The sequence below is a fragment of the Durio zibethinus genome, chromosome 5, assembly GCF_047325235.1.
Source record: "Durio zibethinus cultivar Kanyao isolate XHJ-2024 chromosome 5, ASM4732523v1, whole genome shotgun sequence".
Taxonomy (NCBI): Eukaryota; Viridiplantae; Streptophyta; class Magnoliopsida; order Malvales; family Malvaceae; genus Durio; species Durio zibethinus.
This window is the reverse complement of record NC_143166.1, coordinates 4,251,913-4,268,475: the sequence shown is the minus strand read 5'-3', so window position 1 is coordinate 4,268,475 and position 16,563 is coordinate 4,251,913. Positions and strand designations below refer to the sequence as shown.

Below are 16,563 nucleotides of genomic sequence, written 5' to 3'. Positions count from 1 at the left end.
GGATTATGATACTTAGTATGCATCAATTTCTCATTGGCACATTTAGAATCGATGCATAGATTCAAGTTTTAGTTTGCTCTAATTATTAGTAGGCTTACCAGGAATATGATAAATCATAACTTTAGTAGTTATTACGTATATAATATTAATTACTCACTCTGTTTCATTTTTTTTGTCTATCTTTCCTTTTTTAGATGTCCCAAAATTATGTCTTATTTTTATTTTTTAAACATCTAAAACTATTACTTTTTATATTTTAAAATTATTTTTTATGTTTTTTTTTTACCTTTTGACATTAAAAATTATGAAATGTTAATTTCATAAAAAAATTAAAATTTAATATTAAATAATTAAAGTCAAAGCTTTTTTCTTAAACTCTATAAAAGTCAATATATGACAAATATTTTGAAATTGAGGAAATGCATGTTTCGGATATTAATTTTCCTTGTTAATGTTTTATAAGTGAGCTCATTGGCATTAGCAGTTCTTCATAATGTTATTTCTAGTGGATTACATCAGGGAGTGGATGTATAGAGAAATGTGATTTTTAAAGCACATACCATATTATCTGGGTCATTTACGACAGGTCTGACCAAGGTGTCTATACTAGGCCCATCATCACATACATCGACTCTAGGACTATCTTCAATTCCATTGCCCAATCCCTCTCACTCTCTACCTTCAGCATTAAAAATAGTACTGCCCAATTCCCTATGCTCCCACTTCTATCATCCATGGCAACACCGCTCGATTCTCCATACTCCCCAACTCTAACATTAACAACAGCACCACCCTATCCCTTAACATCAAAGTAAGCATAGCTCGCTCACCACAACCTGTACATGTTCAATTTAAGAGACCTAGGGTTAGGGAGTATGACTCTTTTTATGTCTACCTTAGACATAAATTAATTTTGTTATTGTAATTATATTTTTGCATGATATTGTATTTTTATGTTGGCAAATATGATCTTGATATATAACATATGCATTAAAAAATTTGCTGAACAAAATATACATAAAAGAACCTACTAAACATAAAAATATAAAACATCAAATAAAATATATTAATAAAAAAATATCCATCTAATGTCATCAATCTATTTTAATTTTTTCTTGGATGGCTATATCAAAGATTTCGCTAAACAATAACTTGAAATCCTTTATGTGCATTGCATATAAAGCCTGTCATCTTTAAGCACATTTATATTGAATCCTATGCTAGTTACATATAATCAGAGGTATCGATGAGAATAATTTCATGAACACCAGTACAAAATAAACAATATGACAAGTATCAATTATAATATGATTATATATAACAAAAATAATCAATATCAAATCTAATTAATGGTACTTGCACAAAATGACTGTAGACACCCTAATATGTCTAGGAGTCTACATTTGATTTTTATTAATATAAAAAAATGAAAAAGCTAAAAAAAAAAAATAAGAAGTTGAGGTTGATTAAGATTATGTGGTTGAATTTGAGCTAGGTTGAAATTTCTATTTGGATTAGGGCTTTGATCTTATAGTTACTCACACAAACAACACAGAAAACACAATGAAGAAACACACGAAATAGGGAAAAATAAAAGCAAAAGATGAGGGAGAGCAGAAAACACAAGGCAAAAGTCAAAAAAAGTTTCTAAGAAGGTTAACAGCAATCCTAGAATTTTTAGGAATTTTTTTGAATTTTTTTTCTGGAAATTTTATAAAAATATTTTTCAGATTTCGAACAATTTTTTGGCACCGTTTAAATTTTTCAGCTAGATTCCGGTGACCTCCCTAGTTTCCAACCAATTCTCTAGTTTTTGGCATCACGTATCCAAAAACAATTGAACTTTTCGACGAACTTTCGACGAAAAACTCATATTTCGATCAAATTTTTTAGAATCCAACGAGATTCAACTAGTGTTCTTAGGGAAACTTAGAGAGAGAATGAGAGAAAAGGGAAGAAGAGAGAGGGAGAAAGAGAACTCTGTTGAAAAAGGTCAAAATTAGCCTTTTATAGTATCGCAAAGTGACATCGTTTTGGACATTAATAAATCCAAGATACGCGTGTTTTGCCAACGGGTGACCCGACTCGAGCACTGACCTGAGTTCACTGACTCGTGCTCCTACCTTTGGTTTAGCCGAGTCAAACCTCATGAGTCGCACCTTCTAGCCGTTTTTGTGCCTTAAACTAAGCCATTTTAGCTGCTAAGCCGAGCCGTTCCAAGGTTTTTTTATATTTTATATTTTTTTGTTTTATTTATTAATGTGATTTTTTTTTGCCAATTTATCTACGAATTAAATTAAAATCATTTATTCAAATATTCTTTAATTTTTAATGATCTCTTTAAAATAAAATTTTAAGAAAATATTTTTGAGGAAAAGTTGAAAGTATAATTTTTCTTAAAAATAAAATTTCTAAAAAATATTCCCAATTAAAAAAAATAAATATATGTTTTTGGAAAAAAGTTGAAAGTATCAATTTTCCTTAAAAAAAAAAACCTTAAAATGCTTTAAGGAAAAGTTAAAAATATCAATTTTTCTTTTATAAAAGTGTGAGTTTTTTTTTTATAAAATAAAAAAAAATCTATATCAAAAGTCGAATTCAATTTTGAAAATTTTTAATATTAAATAATTTGATAATGGAGCATTTGCAAGAAAAACAGTAGTTTTTTTTTCTATTCTTGAGGTAAGAGAATTTTCTTAATTTTTTGTTAAAAGTATTAGAGTTAATTAAGAATAATTTTTAATAATTAATTACTTGGTAAAATTTTTAGGCTTATCAGATAACACAAAATTGACCTAATACTATCTTTCGATGGGCATTGTGATGGTGTTATAACATTTCTCTTACGTAATCGTACTTTCGAATCTAGTTTTGGTTTCATAGACATTAAATTTACTTTTTAAAGATACCTAAGCCAAACTTAAAATTTTTTTTTAAAAAAGGACAAATTCTGTTAGGTGGCCAATCACACATAAATAAAAAAGATTTGTAACAATTCCTTAAGTCAATGTCTAGTGATGGATCTTCAAATCTAGACGTTATGACAATGACAATCATTTACAAATCCAATTGTAATGACTCTGTACTCAAATGGTGCAAGTGATACAGATTTAATAAGGAGATAGTCAAGCTTTGTCTCAAACTGATGTGGACAACCATAATATTATATTATGAGGTAATCAAATAACTCATATCAAATAAAGTCATCAACTTTTTCTACGAGGCACAAATGTCAAAACATAATAAGGTTTCTACCAATTCTTTAACACACTTCATGGATTTATATAATGTAACATGTTCGCCTTGATATCAAATCAGCTCATCAATTAAATCTTGTCACACTTGTTTCCAACAATCTATACCTAATCCAAGTAATCCAACAATAGAACGAAACCACAATGCTCATTTGCATCAACATCAATGATGGTCTATATATATAGATATAACTCCACTGAAAAGCTAGACAAATATCACATTTTTTTGTTTACCATAAGAACATTGAATAGGAAGTTTATTAATCTGTATCATCACTTTCACTATTTTGCAGTGACTAGTGGTAATGTACTAACCTGTACAAATAACATAATCTCCAGTGTGATAAGTCACATCATATAGATTTATTTACTTTAATAGTTCTGCGACATTTTGTTTTAGCAATCTTTAATAGTTGAATCAAGACAATTGTTGATGGATCACCTAGTTCTTGTAACTTTCTTTTCATGACTAATTTACCAAATTCATTATAATCATTAAAGCATTTTATGATTTGCTCAACTTCGAATGCAATGATCAACTTTTTAGATATGTCATACACTTAGGTCTTCATTAAATTTAATTTTTTCCAATGATGATGCACTTTAAATAAAAAAAATTGGACTTCTCATCCTTATGTTCTCTGCAATTTCATGTGCATAAGATAATCTATGTATACATTTGATAATGCAACCATAACATTGATTGTTAATCCTAACTTGATTTGCTTGCTTCGTCTCCATGAATATCATATTGAGTGCACTCCTAGATATCAAATCTTACAACTCTTTAAATAATAAAGGCTTGTAATTATGCTCGACAATCGTAAGACTTCTCTTAACTAAAACCTTTATCCATGTATGTTGCAGCTTAATAAAAGCGTTAATTATACTCCATGATGATTCAAAATCTTTTTGAGATGATTCAAGGTGTCTTTTCAATTTCAAATGTATACTCTTAAGCCTAAACAAATTAATACGGGTATATTACAATGGATGTTTTGTTATCAATTATGCAAATCTAAATAATCTTAATAAAAAAAAAAAAACCAAATCATACCTATTTGTTGTAACATTTTCAAAGTGCATTACTTTATCCGTCCAAGCAGCAAAAAATATTTTCTCATATTTTGTCAACCACTACTCTTTCTCATACTTAATTACACCTAGATAAGTTTCGTAATCAATTTTCAGTGAATATAAATGCCTTTCGTACTTGTCATGAGTAGAAAAAAACATAAAGACACTACAATCTAACATAAATGCCTTTTACTTATCCTTTCATTAAAAAATTTTTTTATAATTTGTAAGCAAGTTTTTTAGATATGCAATCTATGCATAAGATTTATTGTGCTAGAAAACACAGTTTGTATTGCATTCATTAATGCAAATCTTTATCAGTAATAACGACATTAGGAAATGTATCAAGAAACATTAAACTTTTTAATGCAAACAATGCCCAACTGTAGTTCTCATAACGATCAGCTTTCATTTATACAAATGCAACAAAAAATGTTACCTTAATGGAAGTCACACCAATAATCTCAAGTAAATAGAGACAATATCTATTTGTTTAATAGGTGCAACCCATAATCAGGACACTTGGAAAGGTATACAACAAATCTATACCAATAACATGAGCCTAAAACAAGTCTCACATAGTTGCTTGACTCGTTAGTCCTATACCACTCCACGTATTTATAAACAGATAACTTTTTCATGAGTTATTGCATTTGTAATCTATAACTTTCTCAACATATTTGTTTCTCTGAAGTTCATTATATATAGTTTTTATAATGCTGACATTCTTCTAACCATGCTGTTTTAAGGTCAACATTATGTTTTTGGGTCTAACCTTACTGTCTGACATATTTGCCACTATTATCTTTTTTTTTGTTAGATAATCAATTGTAAATGCATGTCCTTCTAATTGTTTTGTAGTATATAATAGTGAAACCCATAGACTACCTTCATACCCCACTCATCATCGCTTACCAATTTAAATCTATATAACTGAAATGGCACTCACAATTCTTTGTTCTTATTCCCTTATGTTGTATTTCTTCTACATTTACCTTATTCTTTTACTGCCTGTATTTTTTACTACGTTCACATATCAATCCAACTTTAAGTTTTTTGCTTAGACCTTTCAAATCAAAATTTTTAATCATAATCATAAAACAAATATATTTTCTAACTTGTCTTGCCCAAGAAATCAATGCTTCCCTACTACAAAACACTTACACAACAATTTAAATTATCATATTTTGTATTTACATAAACAAACATTAAAAACATAACTTTTATGCCTTTTAAAATTTACTTCAAAAACATAATCTTATCTCTTCAATAGTAAATGAAGAACTACGATCATTTTTTTATCCAAATTCTATGGTGATTCATTCTGCTCTATTAGTACAGTTCCCAAATTATTTTGCATATTAATAAAAATTAAAAAAATATTTATTACTTTCAAAAATACATTTTTTGATACATTTTCAATTATTTTTAAAAATGAATTTTCTAAAATTATTGAATAATCTTGGACTTGTATATTCGATAGTATAAAAATTCTTTTAAAAATTCATTTTTAAAAAATAAATATATTAATTTATATCTGGTCGCACATAGATATTTTTGAAAATCCATTTTTTGATACTAAAGTTATGTTTCGGAAACATATTTTTTAAATGTATGAATTTATAGATAAAATCAGCTTACGTAATCATCATCTTTGAAATTTTCATTTCTGTAAGTGTTTTTCTCAAATTCACTTTTCATTTTGACAATATACAAGATATTACAAATATTTTTACAAATTTTGGTTATAAATTTTGACCAAATATTGATGGTTGCTAGAAAGAAAAAGAAATATAATGCACATGTGAGTAAAGAATCTTACATCATTAGGAAATTTGAATGAGATGTCATATATATGCATGAAGGACTCAAGAATCTAATAGCTTAAACTTTTGAGTTCAAGTGGTATCTAACATGTATGTATAAGCTCTCTGATGTGCTCTCATGGGCTCCAAGTGTAATTTATCTCCCTAACAAGTAGTATAAGAGCTAAGGTTACAACGGGTTTGAGTCCTAGTGGTGTTGCTAGAGGGAGATTATTGACAGATTGAAAGTTGATCACGTCCATTAACTCTATGTGCTCGAACGTCAGTATTAAAAGGTTCAACTTGGATGCAGCGAGTATATGATAATATGCAGAAGCAGAACACCCGAGCGATGTGTTGAGTCAACTTAAAGTGTAAGCTTGAAGAAGCATTGAGACAACCTAGGCAGTCAGGTTGAGTGTTGTGCCCTAACTTAAAAGCGCACTAGAAATGTGAGGTTGTCTGACCCAAAAGAGATATTGATAGGACTTACTTGCATAAGAGAGCCAATATAGGACTTGATTAGAACTCACAAGTGAACGATAGACATTATTGAAATTTGGTTCACATGTGAGTAAAGAATCTTACATCATTAAAAAATTTGAATAAAATATCTTATATATGCATGAAAGACTCAAGAACCTAATAGTTTAATTTTTTTGGCTCAAGTGATATCTAACATATATGTATAGGTTCTTTGATGTACTTACATGAGCTTCAAGTATGATTTATCTATCTAACAAAAAAAGAAAATGAAAAAAAAAAATTGATGAAGAATGATGTAAGCAAGATAAAATAACTTTTTAATAAATATTTAAATAATTTTATTTAAAATTAAATTTGTAATATAATTATCGAGATGTGTTAAATAATTTTTTGGGTGTGAATAGAATCCTCTTCGATGGACAGTATATGTTGTTTTTAACGTGTATGACAGCAATGGCCGCCAAAATGGAACTCACATTCCTATAAGAGGAAAATGAACGACCGACCTGGGCCATGATTAAAGCATCGTTGGAGTGGGCACCTTGATGTACGGACAAGGTTCTGAAACCCAAGGTGAGCCGTATGAGTTATGACCCCTTGGCGATCATTACGCAGTCGACTACGATCGGTAGTGGAAAAAAAACTGGGCATAAAAGGGAATCTAAATCCACAAAAAAGGGGATTGTCATTTTCTTTTTTTTAGAAGATGTTTGGGAGATCAAGTGGAATGGAGTTGTCAAATAGAAAAAAATAAAAATAAAAATAAAAATAAAAAGGGCGACGCATCGGTTGAAGGTTTAATGGCTGACACAGAAAAGATTATTATGTCCCGAGCAAGGCGTGACTCATGGTACGGAGTGCAGCTACCACCATTATTGGGAAGCTGCGATGCCTCATCATCTATCCTCATCTTTCTTTACAATGCAAATTGGCCTATTTTATCCATTTCAGGTTTTAGGTTGGAAAATACTTGATTAAGCTCTGTTTTGTTTGGATGATCCATAAAAAAGAATTTTGATCATGTCATTTTGAAACTAAACTTGATCATCTAAATAATTAATTTTGTTCTTTTTAAGCATGATGCTGAACTATACAACAAGAAATAATTAATTTCTCTCACCTGAATCCAATAAATCTTAACCTTTCATCTCAAAATTCAAATTCCTACCTTCTAATTTTGAATTTTAAGTTATGACTTTTAAAGTATGCAATTGCGAATCAATTTTCAATATGATAACGATGATGAATTTTAATATAAACGGATGTTTTTGTTTTTACATAGTAAACTATCTTTTTCTCACCTTATAAATTTATTTTTCATTTTCAATGTTTGAACATAAGCACTCGACCAGATATTTTCAAATTTAAATTTCTAAGTTGTAATCTTAATGGTTAAGTATGATTTTGTCCGTGAGATTATGAACCCTTTGTTATTGATCTTATTGTACTCTCTTGGTGGCTTGAGGTCGTTTCAGACTGTACTACCCCATACATTTTAGTAATTAATTGGGTATTTGATTGGTTAAGTTATTTTGGGTAAAAAGAAAAAAACAATGGGGTCTGCATACTGTATTCTCAATGCTTTGGTGTTGTTTTACTATCCCACAACTTTGTCAGGTCTACTGACATGAGCTTATGGTCTTTGGTCTTTAAGCCAGCCTCATTATTGTTCTTATCGCAATTATTTGTACTTGTTCCATACAGAAATGGCTTCAGTTCCTGGTTGTTGCCTGCCTCGTTCTTGCCATGTGAGATGCATGGCCCTCTTCCAGTCACCTGGCTTCACAGCAGCCGTTCGATACCTCCTTTTAAACCACAAATGTGGACCAGCTCCTCCTATCTTGTTTGATCTCTATTCTCCAATGTCAATGGCACCCAAACTTAAATAACCAAAGATTAATACTATACTTTCACATTAAAATCTAATTGATATGTGGACTTGGAGTTTCTTAGCTGTAAATCACAGTATACAGCCATAAAGGATTAGGCTATTATTGAAAAGTAAAATATATGTGTAGGTGAATCATTTAAAATTTCTGCTTTTTTTTCAAGTGGAATCCAAAGGTCTACCGGGTGACTTTATGAAACAGATTTGTCGACAAAGAAAATCTAAGCTTATTGAAAAATGAAAATGAAACTCAGTTTGATTAGCTCATCGCTTTTGCACGTGCTATATATACAATCCATCCGAAATGCAATCCCTCTCATGACAAACGTCCATCTCTAGACAATTCCCATCAGCTTTTCTGATCTATAATCAATCTTTCTTCTAATTTTTGCAAAATGAAGTTTTTGATGTTGGCAATTAACCTCTCTCTGTTGCTCTTTTGCTATGTTGTCACAACACACCAAACACCATGGCCTTTCACTCTACTTTTATTCTCATTCTTATCTGTTTCACCTTTCTTCCTTAACCACTGGCTAGTCCCTGGAGGCTTTGCATGGAGATACCACCATGTCTACTCTCCACAGCTTCGTGGTCCAGTCGGTTGGCCTCTGCTTGGAACCTTGTCTCTAATGGGTTCACATGCTCATCGTAAGTTAGCCAACATGACTACTTCACTAGGTGCAACTAGGCTCATGACATTTAGTCTAGGAACAACGCGTGTGATAATCAGTAGCCACCCTGACACTGCCAGGGAAATCCTTTCCGGGTCCTCATTCTCAGACCGCCCAATCAAGGAGTCAGCTCGTTTGCTGATGTTTGAACGCGCCATAGGGTTTGCTCCCTCTGGCAAATACTGGCGCCACCTTCGTAGGATTGCTGCGAACCATATGTTCTCCCCTAGGAGAATTTCTTGTCTAGAGGCGCTGCGCCAACAAGTGGCCGATGAAATGTTGGTGGAAGTAAGGAAGGGAATGGAAGAGAAAGGGTGGCTAGAGTTGAGGGGAATATTGCAAAAGGGTTCTTTAACTCACATACTTGAGAGTGTGTTTGGGAGTTCTGTATGTTTAGAAAGGGAGGAGCTAGGGTTAATGGTGAAAGAAGGGTATGAATTAATAACTATGTTTAACTGGGAGGACTATTTCCCTCTAAGGTTTTTGGACTTTCATGGGGTGAAAAGAAAGTGTCATAAGTTGTCAGGCAAGGTAAGAAGTATTGTGGGTCAAATTGTGAAAGAAAGAAAAAAGGCTGGAGATCAGGTCATAAATGGGGGAAATGACTTTCTTAGTGCTTTGTTAACTTTGCCTAAAGAGGATCAGTTGAGTGATTCGGACATGGTTGCTGTATTGTGGGTAAGGGCTCTTTCCCTCTTTGAGATATACATATAATTTCAATACTTGGAGTATTATATATATCCCAAACTTAGTAGCATATACCAAAATAAACAAATAAAATAAAAAACATATCAATCTAATCATAAATATCTCATTTGCAGAGTATTTTGGATCCTAGCCAATTAAGTTGCATGCCATCAAAAAACTTAAAAAAAAAAAAAAAAAACAATCAGAGTTCAGCAATCATCTATTAGAATCCTGTTTTTTTGTGCTTCAGTTTTCCAGTTGTCTGGCACTGATTTTCATTTGGCTTGATATCATTGGAGGCAGGTTGTTTCATCTCTCTTTTTTTTTTTTTGTCGATAGGGTATAGGGTTTCATCTCGAAAAGACCGATTTTTTATTTACCAAGAAAAAACTGAATTTTTTTTTACTCAATCAGTCAATTTTTCCTTTGAAAAAAGTGACTAAAAGGTTCAAGATTCGGATAAAGAATCGCTGTGACATTAACTTCAAGTCCCGCCACAGTAGCTTTTCACTATTCCTTGGATGCCTTCGTCTTCATAGGTTACACAGATACATATCTCCTTCAAATTCTTTTTGTATCATCTTTAAGCTATAATTTGCTTATTTTTTAATCATTACACAAGGTTATCCAAGAGTAACAGGAAAAAAAGTACTAACACCCTACAAATCCTAGCCAATTCTCAAATATATAATGAACTGATTTGTGCTTTCCACGTTCTTGGTTGTCCTTCCTTCATGGCGCTTTTAAGTATTATTCATGGGTATATTCATAGTAAGCTAAGATTGGGATTCGTAGCTTGATATCTTTGCTATATTCATAGGTCAAAGTAGATATACGATGTAGATTTTTTGGATATTATTTACTAAAATACACTAAACTTTATGTATTTTGTTCAGGAAATGATATTTCGGGGTACCGATACAGTTGCCATACTCCTGGAATGGATTATGGCCAGGATGGTTTTGCACCAAGACATCCAAGCTAAAGTCCAGCAAGAGATTGACGCCTGCATCGGCCAACGCTGTCGCCATGTTCAAGATTCTGATCTCCCAAATCTGCCTTACCTCCAAGCAGCGGTGAAAGAGGTTCTCAGGATGCACCCACCGGGCCCACTGCTCTCATGGGCCCGCCTAGCCACCCATGATGTCCACGTGGGGAAGTCCTTCGTTCCAGCTGGCACGACTGCAATGGTCAACATGTGGGCCATAACTCATGACCCATCCATTTGGAAGGATCCATGGACTTTTAGGCCTGAAAGATTTGTCGAAGAAGATGTCTCCATCATGGGCTCGGATTTGAGGCTTGCGCCCTTTGGGTCAGGTCGAAGGGTCTGCCCTGGCAAGGCACTAGGTTTAGCCACCGTGCATCTGTGGCTTGCACGGTTCCTCCACTGTTTCAGCTGGCTACCGGCGGCTCAGCACGTTGATCTATCGGAGACTTTGAGGCTTTCTCTTGAAATGAAAACACCATTAGCATGTCAAGTGGTTCCCAGAACAGCACAACGTGTTTCATGAAGCAAGAAAAATTAATCAATAAAGTAGAAACAATAGTAGTAGTAGTGACTTGTGAGTATTATGAATTGTGAAATGTTAATAAAAATGATGTAACAAAATTAGGGTGTGATTCATGGAAAGTACTAAGTAACCATGAATTAACTAGGAACTTCAACCCTCGACTAGCTAGAAGAAAATTTCATATATCTCTGGAAGTTAAACAAGAGGGCCCCTAGACTTTGTACAGTTGTGCGGTTTTTCTTTTTAGTTATTAATTCGAGTATTTCATGGTTAGCAGTTAACGTGTAATACTAGAATTAAGAGCTTGTAATTCCTATTTATATCTTGTTTATTTATAATTAATTACGTATAAAATATAAAATTATTATATTACAATTCATATAATCGCATATACATTTTTGTTTTTATTAAATTTATATGTAAATTTCATTAAAATTTTAAATTATATCATTTTTTATATTATACGTATCATTACGTCATATTTAAAATTGATAAATCTATCAATAAACATCTAGAGCTCAACAATTATCTCCATGACTAAACTTGAGTTACAGAGATACCTTCCTAAGTAAGAAATTTGGAAAAGTTAAGGCTGGCATCAATATCATCCTTACTTTTATCCTTGGAAAAAAGGAGGAAAAACTAAACTAAACTCATGGAAAAGGAAAAGGAAAAGAAGAAAGGGAAGTTGTAAAAGCATCACTCAAATATGTTGTCTCCATTGATATGGCTGCTTGATGATATATGGAGCACTAAAGTCGCCTAACATAGCCACGATCCCGATCAGTTTATTCTAGCATGTACCAATAAAGGAATCTTGAGAATCATATGACATCCATTTCCAAAATGGTGCAACCAACAAAAGAGACTCTCTTTAATTTTATTACATATAGTCTCTTTCATTCCTAAGGAATCCATTAAACTCTTTAAAAGGAGATCATTATATATTCTCCTTCTTTTACCACTCCTTATTGGAGGTGTAAATCTATTGTCTTTTAATGGAATTTAAAATTCATGAGCTTTCTTTACCTGAAGAGAACAAAGAGAATTTAGCCACCTTTTAATGCTTGGGTTTGTGACTTTATCCAAAATGTACAATACAAAATATTAACAATTGAGCAAAATAAATATCTCACCCTGAAGCTTGCTATTTCTTTCTTTTAGAAATGATAAATATATAAAATTTAAATTTCCATATTTATATATTTTTATTTTTTTAATAAAAATATATTCATTTCACGGCAGCGGCCGTATACCAAAAGCAGTAAGCACCCTTTCCCATAGGTGCTGGGAGTAAGCACAAGTCAAGAAAAACTCTCTTTAACAATGCAAATTAAAAAAATTGAATGAGAATCCATTCATGTGTATTAGATCATATCATTAGTATTACAGTTATATATGCAAATATATATTTTCCGGGGAGATTAACCATAAATAAACTACTTTACTCTAAATTTTGGATATTTATAAATTAAAAAAAATTCGAATCCTACTTTTTGAATTAAATGCTAGTCCATTTTCTTTAATTTTGTAGTTTCCCTCCCCTCATCTTTTAAAAATTTATTTATCCGCCTGATTGTTAGTGTTTCTCAAATGTAATCATCCTAGTCTCATTTTTAAAATAAATATGCTGTCTAAATTTGACAAATGGATCAAGCTCAATTGATCTTTAAAATCCTTTGACCAAGACGTCCAATTACTGTTTAAAATTTTGAAATATTAAAAAATATTTTTATATTAATATTTTATATATTTTAAAATTAAATTTAAATAAAAAATTTTTATTCATTAAATAGAAATTCGGGCTGAATTAGGCCAAGCTTCATCTCCGAAGCTCGTCTCTCTCAATCTGAGTGGACTGGAAACCCACTCACAAGATAAGAAAATAGGGCGACACGTAAACAGGTTCAAAGACTCTAATCTATAAACACAGGAATCAAAATTTACTTTGATTGTACGGATGACGTAACGTTTTGAAAAGCAAAATTATTAAGACATGCATTAAAAAAAAAAACATATATCCTTTCTCTGCTTTATATATATATATATTGGAAAGCCCACGCAAAAACCCACGGTGGCTTTAAATCGAAGTCACGAGAGGTTCTAAGTGCAGGCATTATTTAGTACAAAAAACATGATTAGAACAAACTCTCTTTTGGACCAACTCCCTTCCTTAGAAATTAAAATATATAGAATTAATTAATTATAAAGTATTTTAAGGCATGCTAGCTACCCTAAAGTTTCGGCTTTTTAAAGATCCAAATCTCCCTTTGCGCTTTTCTTTTTTTTTTTTTTTTTTTTTTTGTTTCTGTTCTCATTTGCTTAGTAATATAAATACCCGCACAACGTGAAAGGTAAAAGCCCTTTTAGCTTTGTTTCCATTGATTTTAAACATGTAAATAATATGTTAATGTTCCACTAATCTATTTTCCGATTGAAACGGGACCCCCCCCCACGCAGCTGTGAATCCTTTAGTAGTGCCAAGGGCGGCGGGTAATAGGAGCTAAAGGGGCCTTGGCATCCAAAATTTTTAAAAATCCTTTATGTCCTTAATATATGTATATATATTTATATTAAATATATTTAAATTGATCTTAAAATTAAAATTATAAATTTTTAGTGGTTTCATTATTTAATTTATACATTATAATTTAAGAGATATTTAAATCATTTTGATATTTGTTTGTTTATCATACTCAAATATCATTATTTGTAAATTCTTAAAATTAAAAATTTTGTCAAACATTTTAAATCATAATTATATAAATTAAATTAAAATTTTAATTTTCTCGATAAGAATCTAAATTTTTGACAAGTATATATATCAAAAAATTTGTTTTTTGGTACAATAGAGACCAAACTAGAAAATTTAAAGAAAAGGAAATTACAAGTTTTAAGAATTGAACTTTAATATTCGTTTTAGCTTACTTCAATCTTTCCTCTCCATATCTTTTTTCACTTTTGCTTTTACTTTAGATCTGTATCTCATGTTGTCGTAATTTTTTTTTCCAACAAAAAAAATTATATTAGAACTACTTCACAAAAGGATAAAAAAAATGTATTATAACTTTTAATCTCAAATTTTCATCATCATTATTTTAAGAGTATATTTAGTTTTTTTATTTTGATAAAATGTTTAATGATTGATTTATTTGTATCTTTTTTTTTATTTCAATCTAAATTAACAAAAAATTAAAAAAAGTTTCCATAATTCATTGATAAATTGTATCCTGTTATCATTAAAAATATAATGTTGTCACAATAATATTTTGCTTTATAATTTTATGAACCCATCATATTTTTATTAGCATATTATTCACATTAATGATAGAATATTTCTTTTGAAAATATAAAATAAAGTATATTATATATCATTTGTTAATCCCTCTAAAATTGATTGTCAAAATCCGTCACTGATCATGTTGTTTTTTTATTTGATCCTTTCATCGTGTAGGATTGATCATCTCATTTTCAAAAATACGGAAATGTTGATGTTAGCTAATTATTTATGCTTTTGATAGCATTTGTCGGTTTCATGCTGCCAATGTAGCTCACTTATCCAATCAAACAGTGCAAATTACCATAAAAAAAAAAAAAAAAAAACAACCTAAACCTTTTTCCGCCTCCCAATCCACTTCAAATGCTGAAGGGTTAAGCAATCTTCATTTGTTTATTAATTTTGTAAAGCTCATTTGCATCTGAATTCGTACAATGTTTAGTCATTATATATTTTCTCGATTACTAATAAGAGAGCATAATTCCTTTTTGTTAGTGCATTACAAAAGTGATCCCCAACATAAAAACAATACCGATAAAGATGACTAAATTTGTCGTTAGCTTTACCGTTTATGAAGGACATTTTGTTATTGATAGCTTCCATTTTTCTTTTAATTATTTTGTTTTATTTGATTTGGATAATGGACAATAGTCCAGTACTTGTAACAACTTATCCAAGGTTCAAGCCCACGTCACTCACCTCCAAGCCCCTTAGTCTCCTGCCTTGTACCTGTCATCTTTTGTCAAACTCATTGAAATGACTAGATTTTGCCCAGTGCCCATCCATTATACCAGTGTTCTTGAAAAAAAAAAAAAACGTGTTTTATAAAAGGAAAAAGAAAGTTACATGATTTTTTTTTAAAGTGGATAATGTATTTTTTAATTTATTATTGTTAAAATATTTAATTTTTATTAATTTTTTAATTGAATCGACGTCACTTTATTTGAAACATTAAATTCAATCAAGAGCTTTAGTAATTAGCATAAATTATAACACTTACAAAGATGACATGATTTTGTCACTTAATTCATGTAATATTTCAAAAAAGGCTAATGCTATTCGGTATTTGCTAAAAAAAATAAAAAATTTTGTTGAAGATATTTTGGGTAGAGGCAAGTTGGAGGATGAGCTAAAAGGTGATTTAGGAATAATCTGAACCTGCAACAAAGAAATTATGATCAATGAGACGTTGAATTTTCATTTTTTGGACATGTTTCGATGCTCAAGTTAGCATTGTGTATTAAGTTAAGGTTAAGGAGAAAGAAGATAAACTATAGAGAGTATTGCGGAAACTTATGGATGAAAAGTTCATAACAGTATACTTGCACCTCATTTTACTTTATATAAAGGATATTAGACAGTGACGTGATATGAGTAGATGACAACTTATGAAAAAGTTCATATAGACTTTGAGGAATATCCATATGAGTTGGAATGAATTGCATTTTAATGATTTCACACAAATTGAACTACCGTGAGACGATTCATTGATGGAATATTAGTGAAGGTGTTAGGCGAGTTATTTTTGTGTAGGTGAGGAGCTCCAGTTTGACAAACAACTCATGGAGGTCAAGCTATATGATGACAAGGAGTTCAATTGTCAATTCTCCTTGATGATGACATGGTGGTCAAGAGTGTGCTAACTTAACGAATACAGAAGTTGAGGCCATTAGACGTAACAATTGCCCTCCAAGCATAAAAGAGAATAAAAGTGATTGCCTTCAAACATTCGCTTAAGTTGACTTTTGTATGAACTATGCTATGGTGAGGCAAGGTATTATGGTGTGCCTTGCTAGTGACGTTTCGATTTTATGAAAGCAGTCCTTTCCAAAACCTTGTTGATGACATGTTTTTGTCGAAATGATGTTGTGTTATTTTTGTCGAGTTGATATTTTATAGTGAGC

General features: G+C 31.1%; 1 protein-coding gene across 1 annotated transcript; it reads left to right on the top strand.

Moving 5' to 3' along the window:
- Positions 1-8,815: 8,815 nt before the first annotated feature.
- On the top strand, positions 8,816-11,658 carry LOC111282374 (cytochrome P450 78A5-like). The gene is made up of 2 exons (XM_022870433.2): positions 8,816-9,859; positions 10,765-11,658. The coding sequence occupies exons 1-2, from the start codon at positions 8,906-8,908 to the stop codon at positions 11,380-11,382; spliced, it is 1,572 nt and encodes a 523-aa protein (XP_022726168.1). The 5' UTR covers positions 8,816-8,905; the 3' UTR covers positions 11,383-11,658.
- Positions 11,659-16,563: the final 4,905 nt, after the last annotated feature.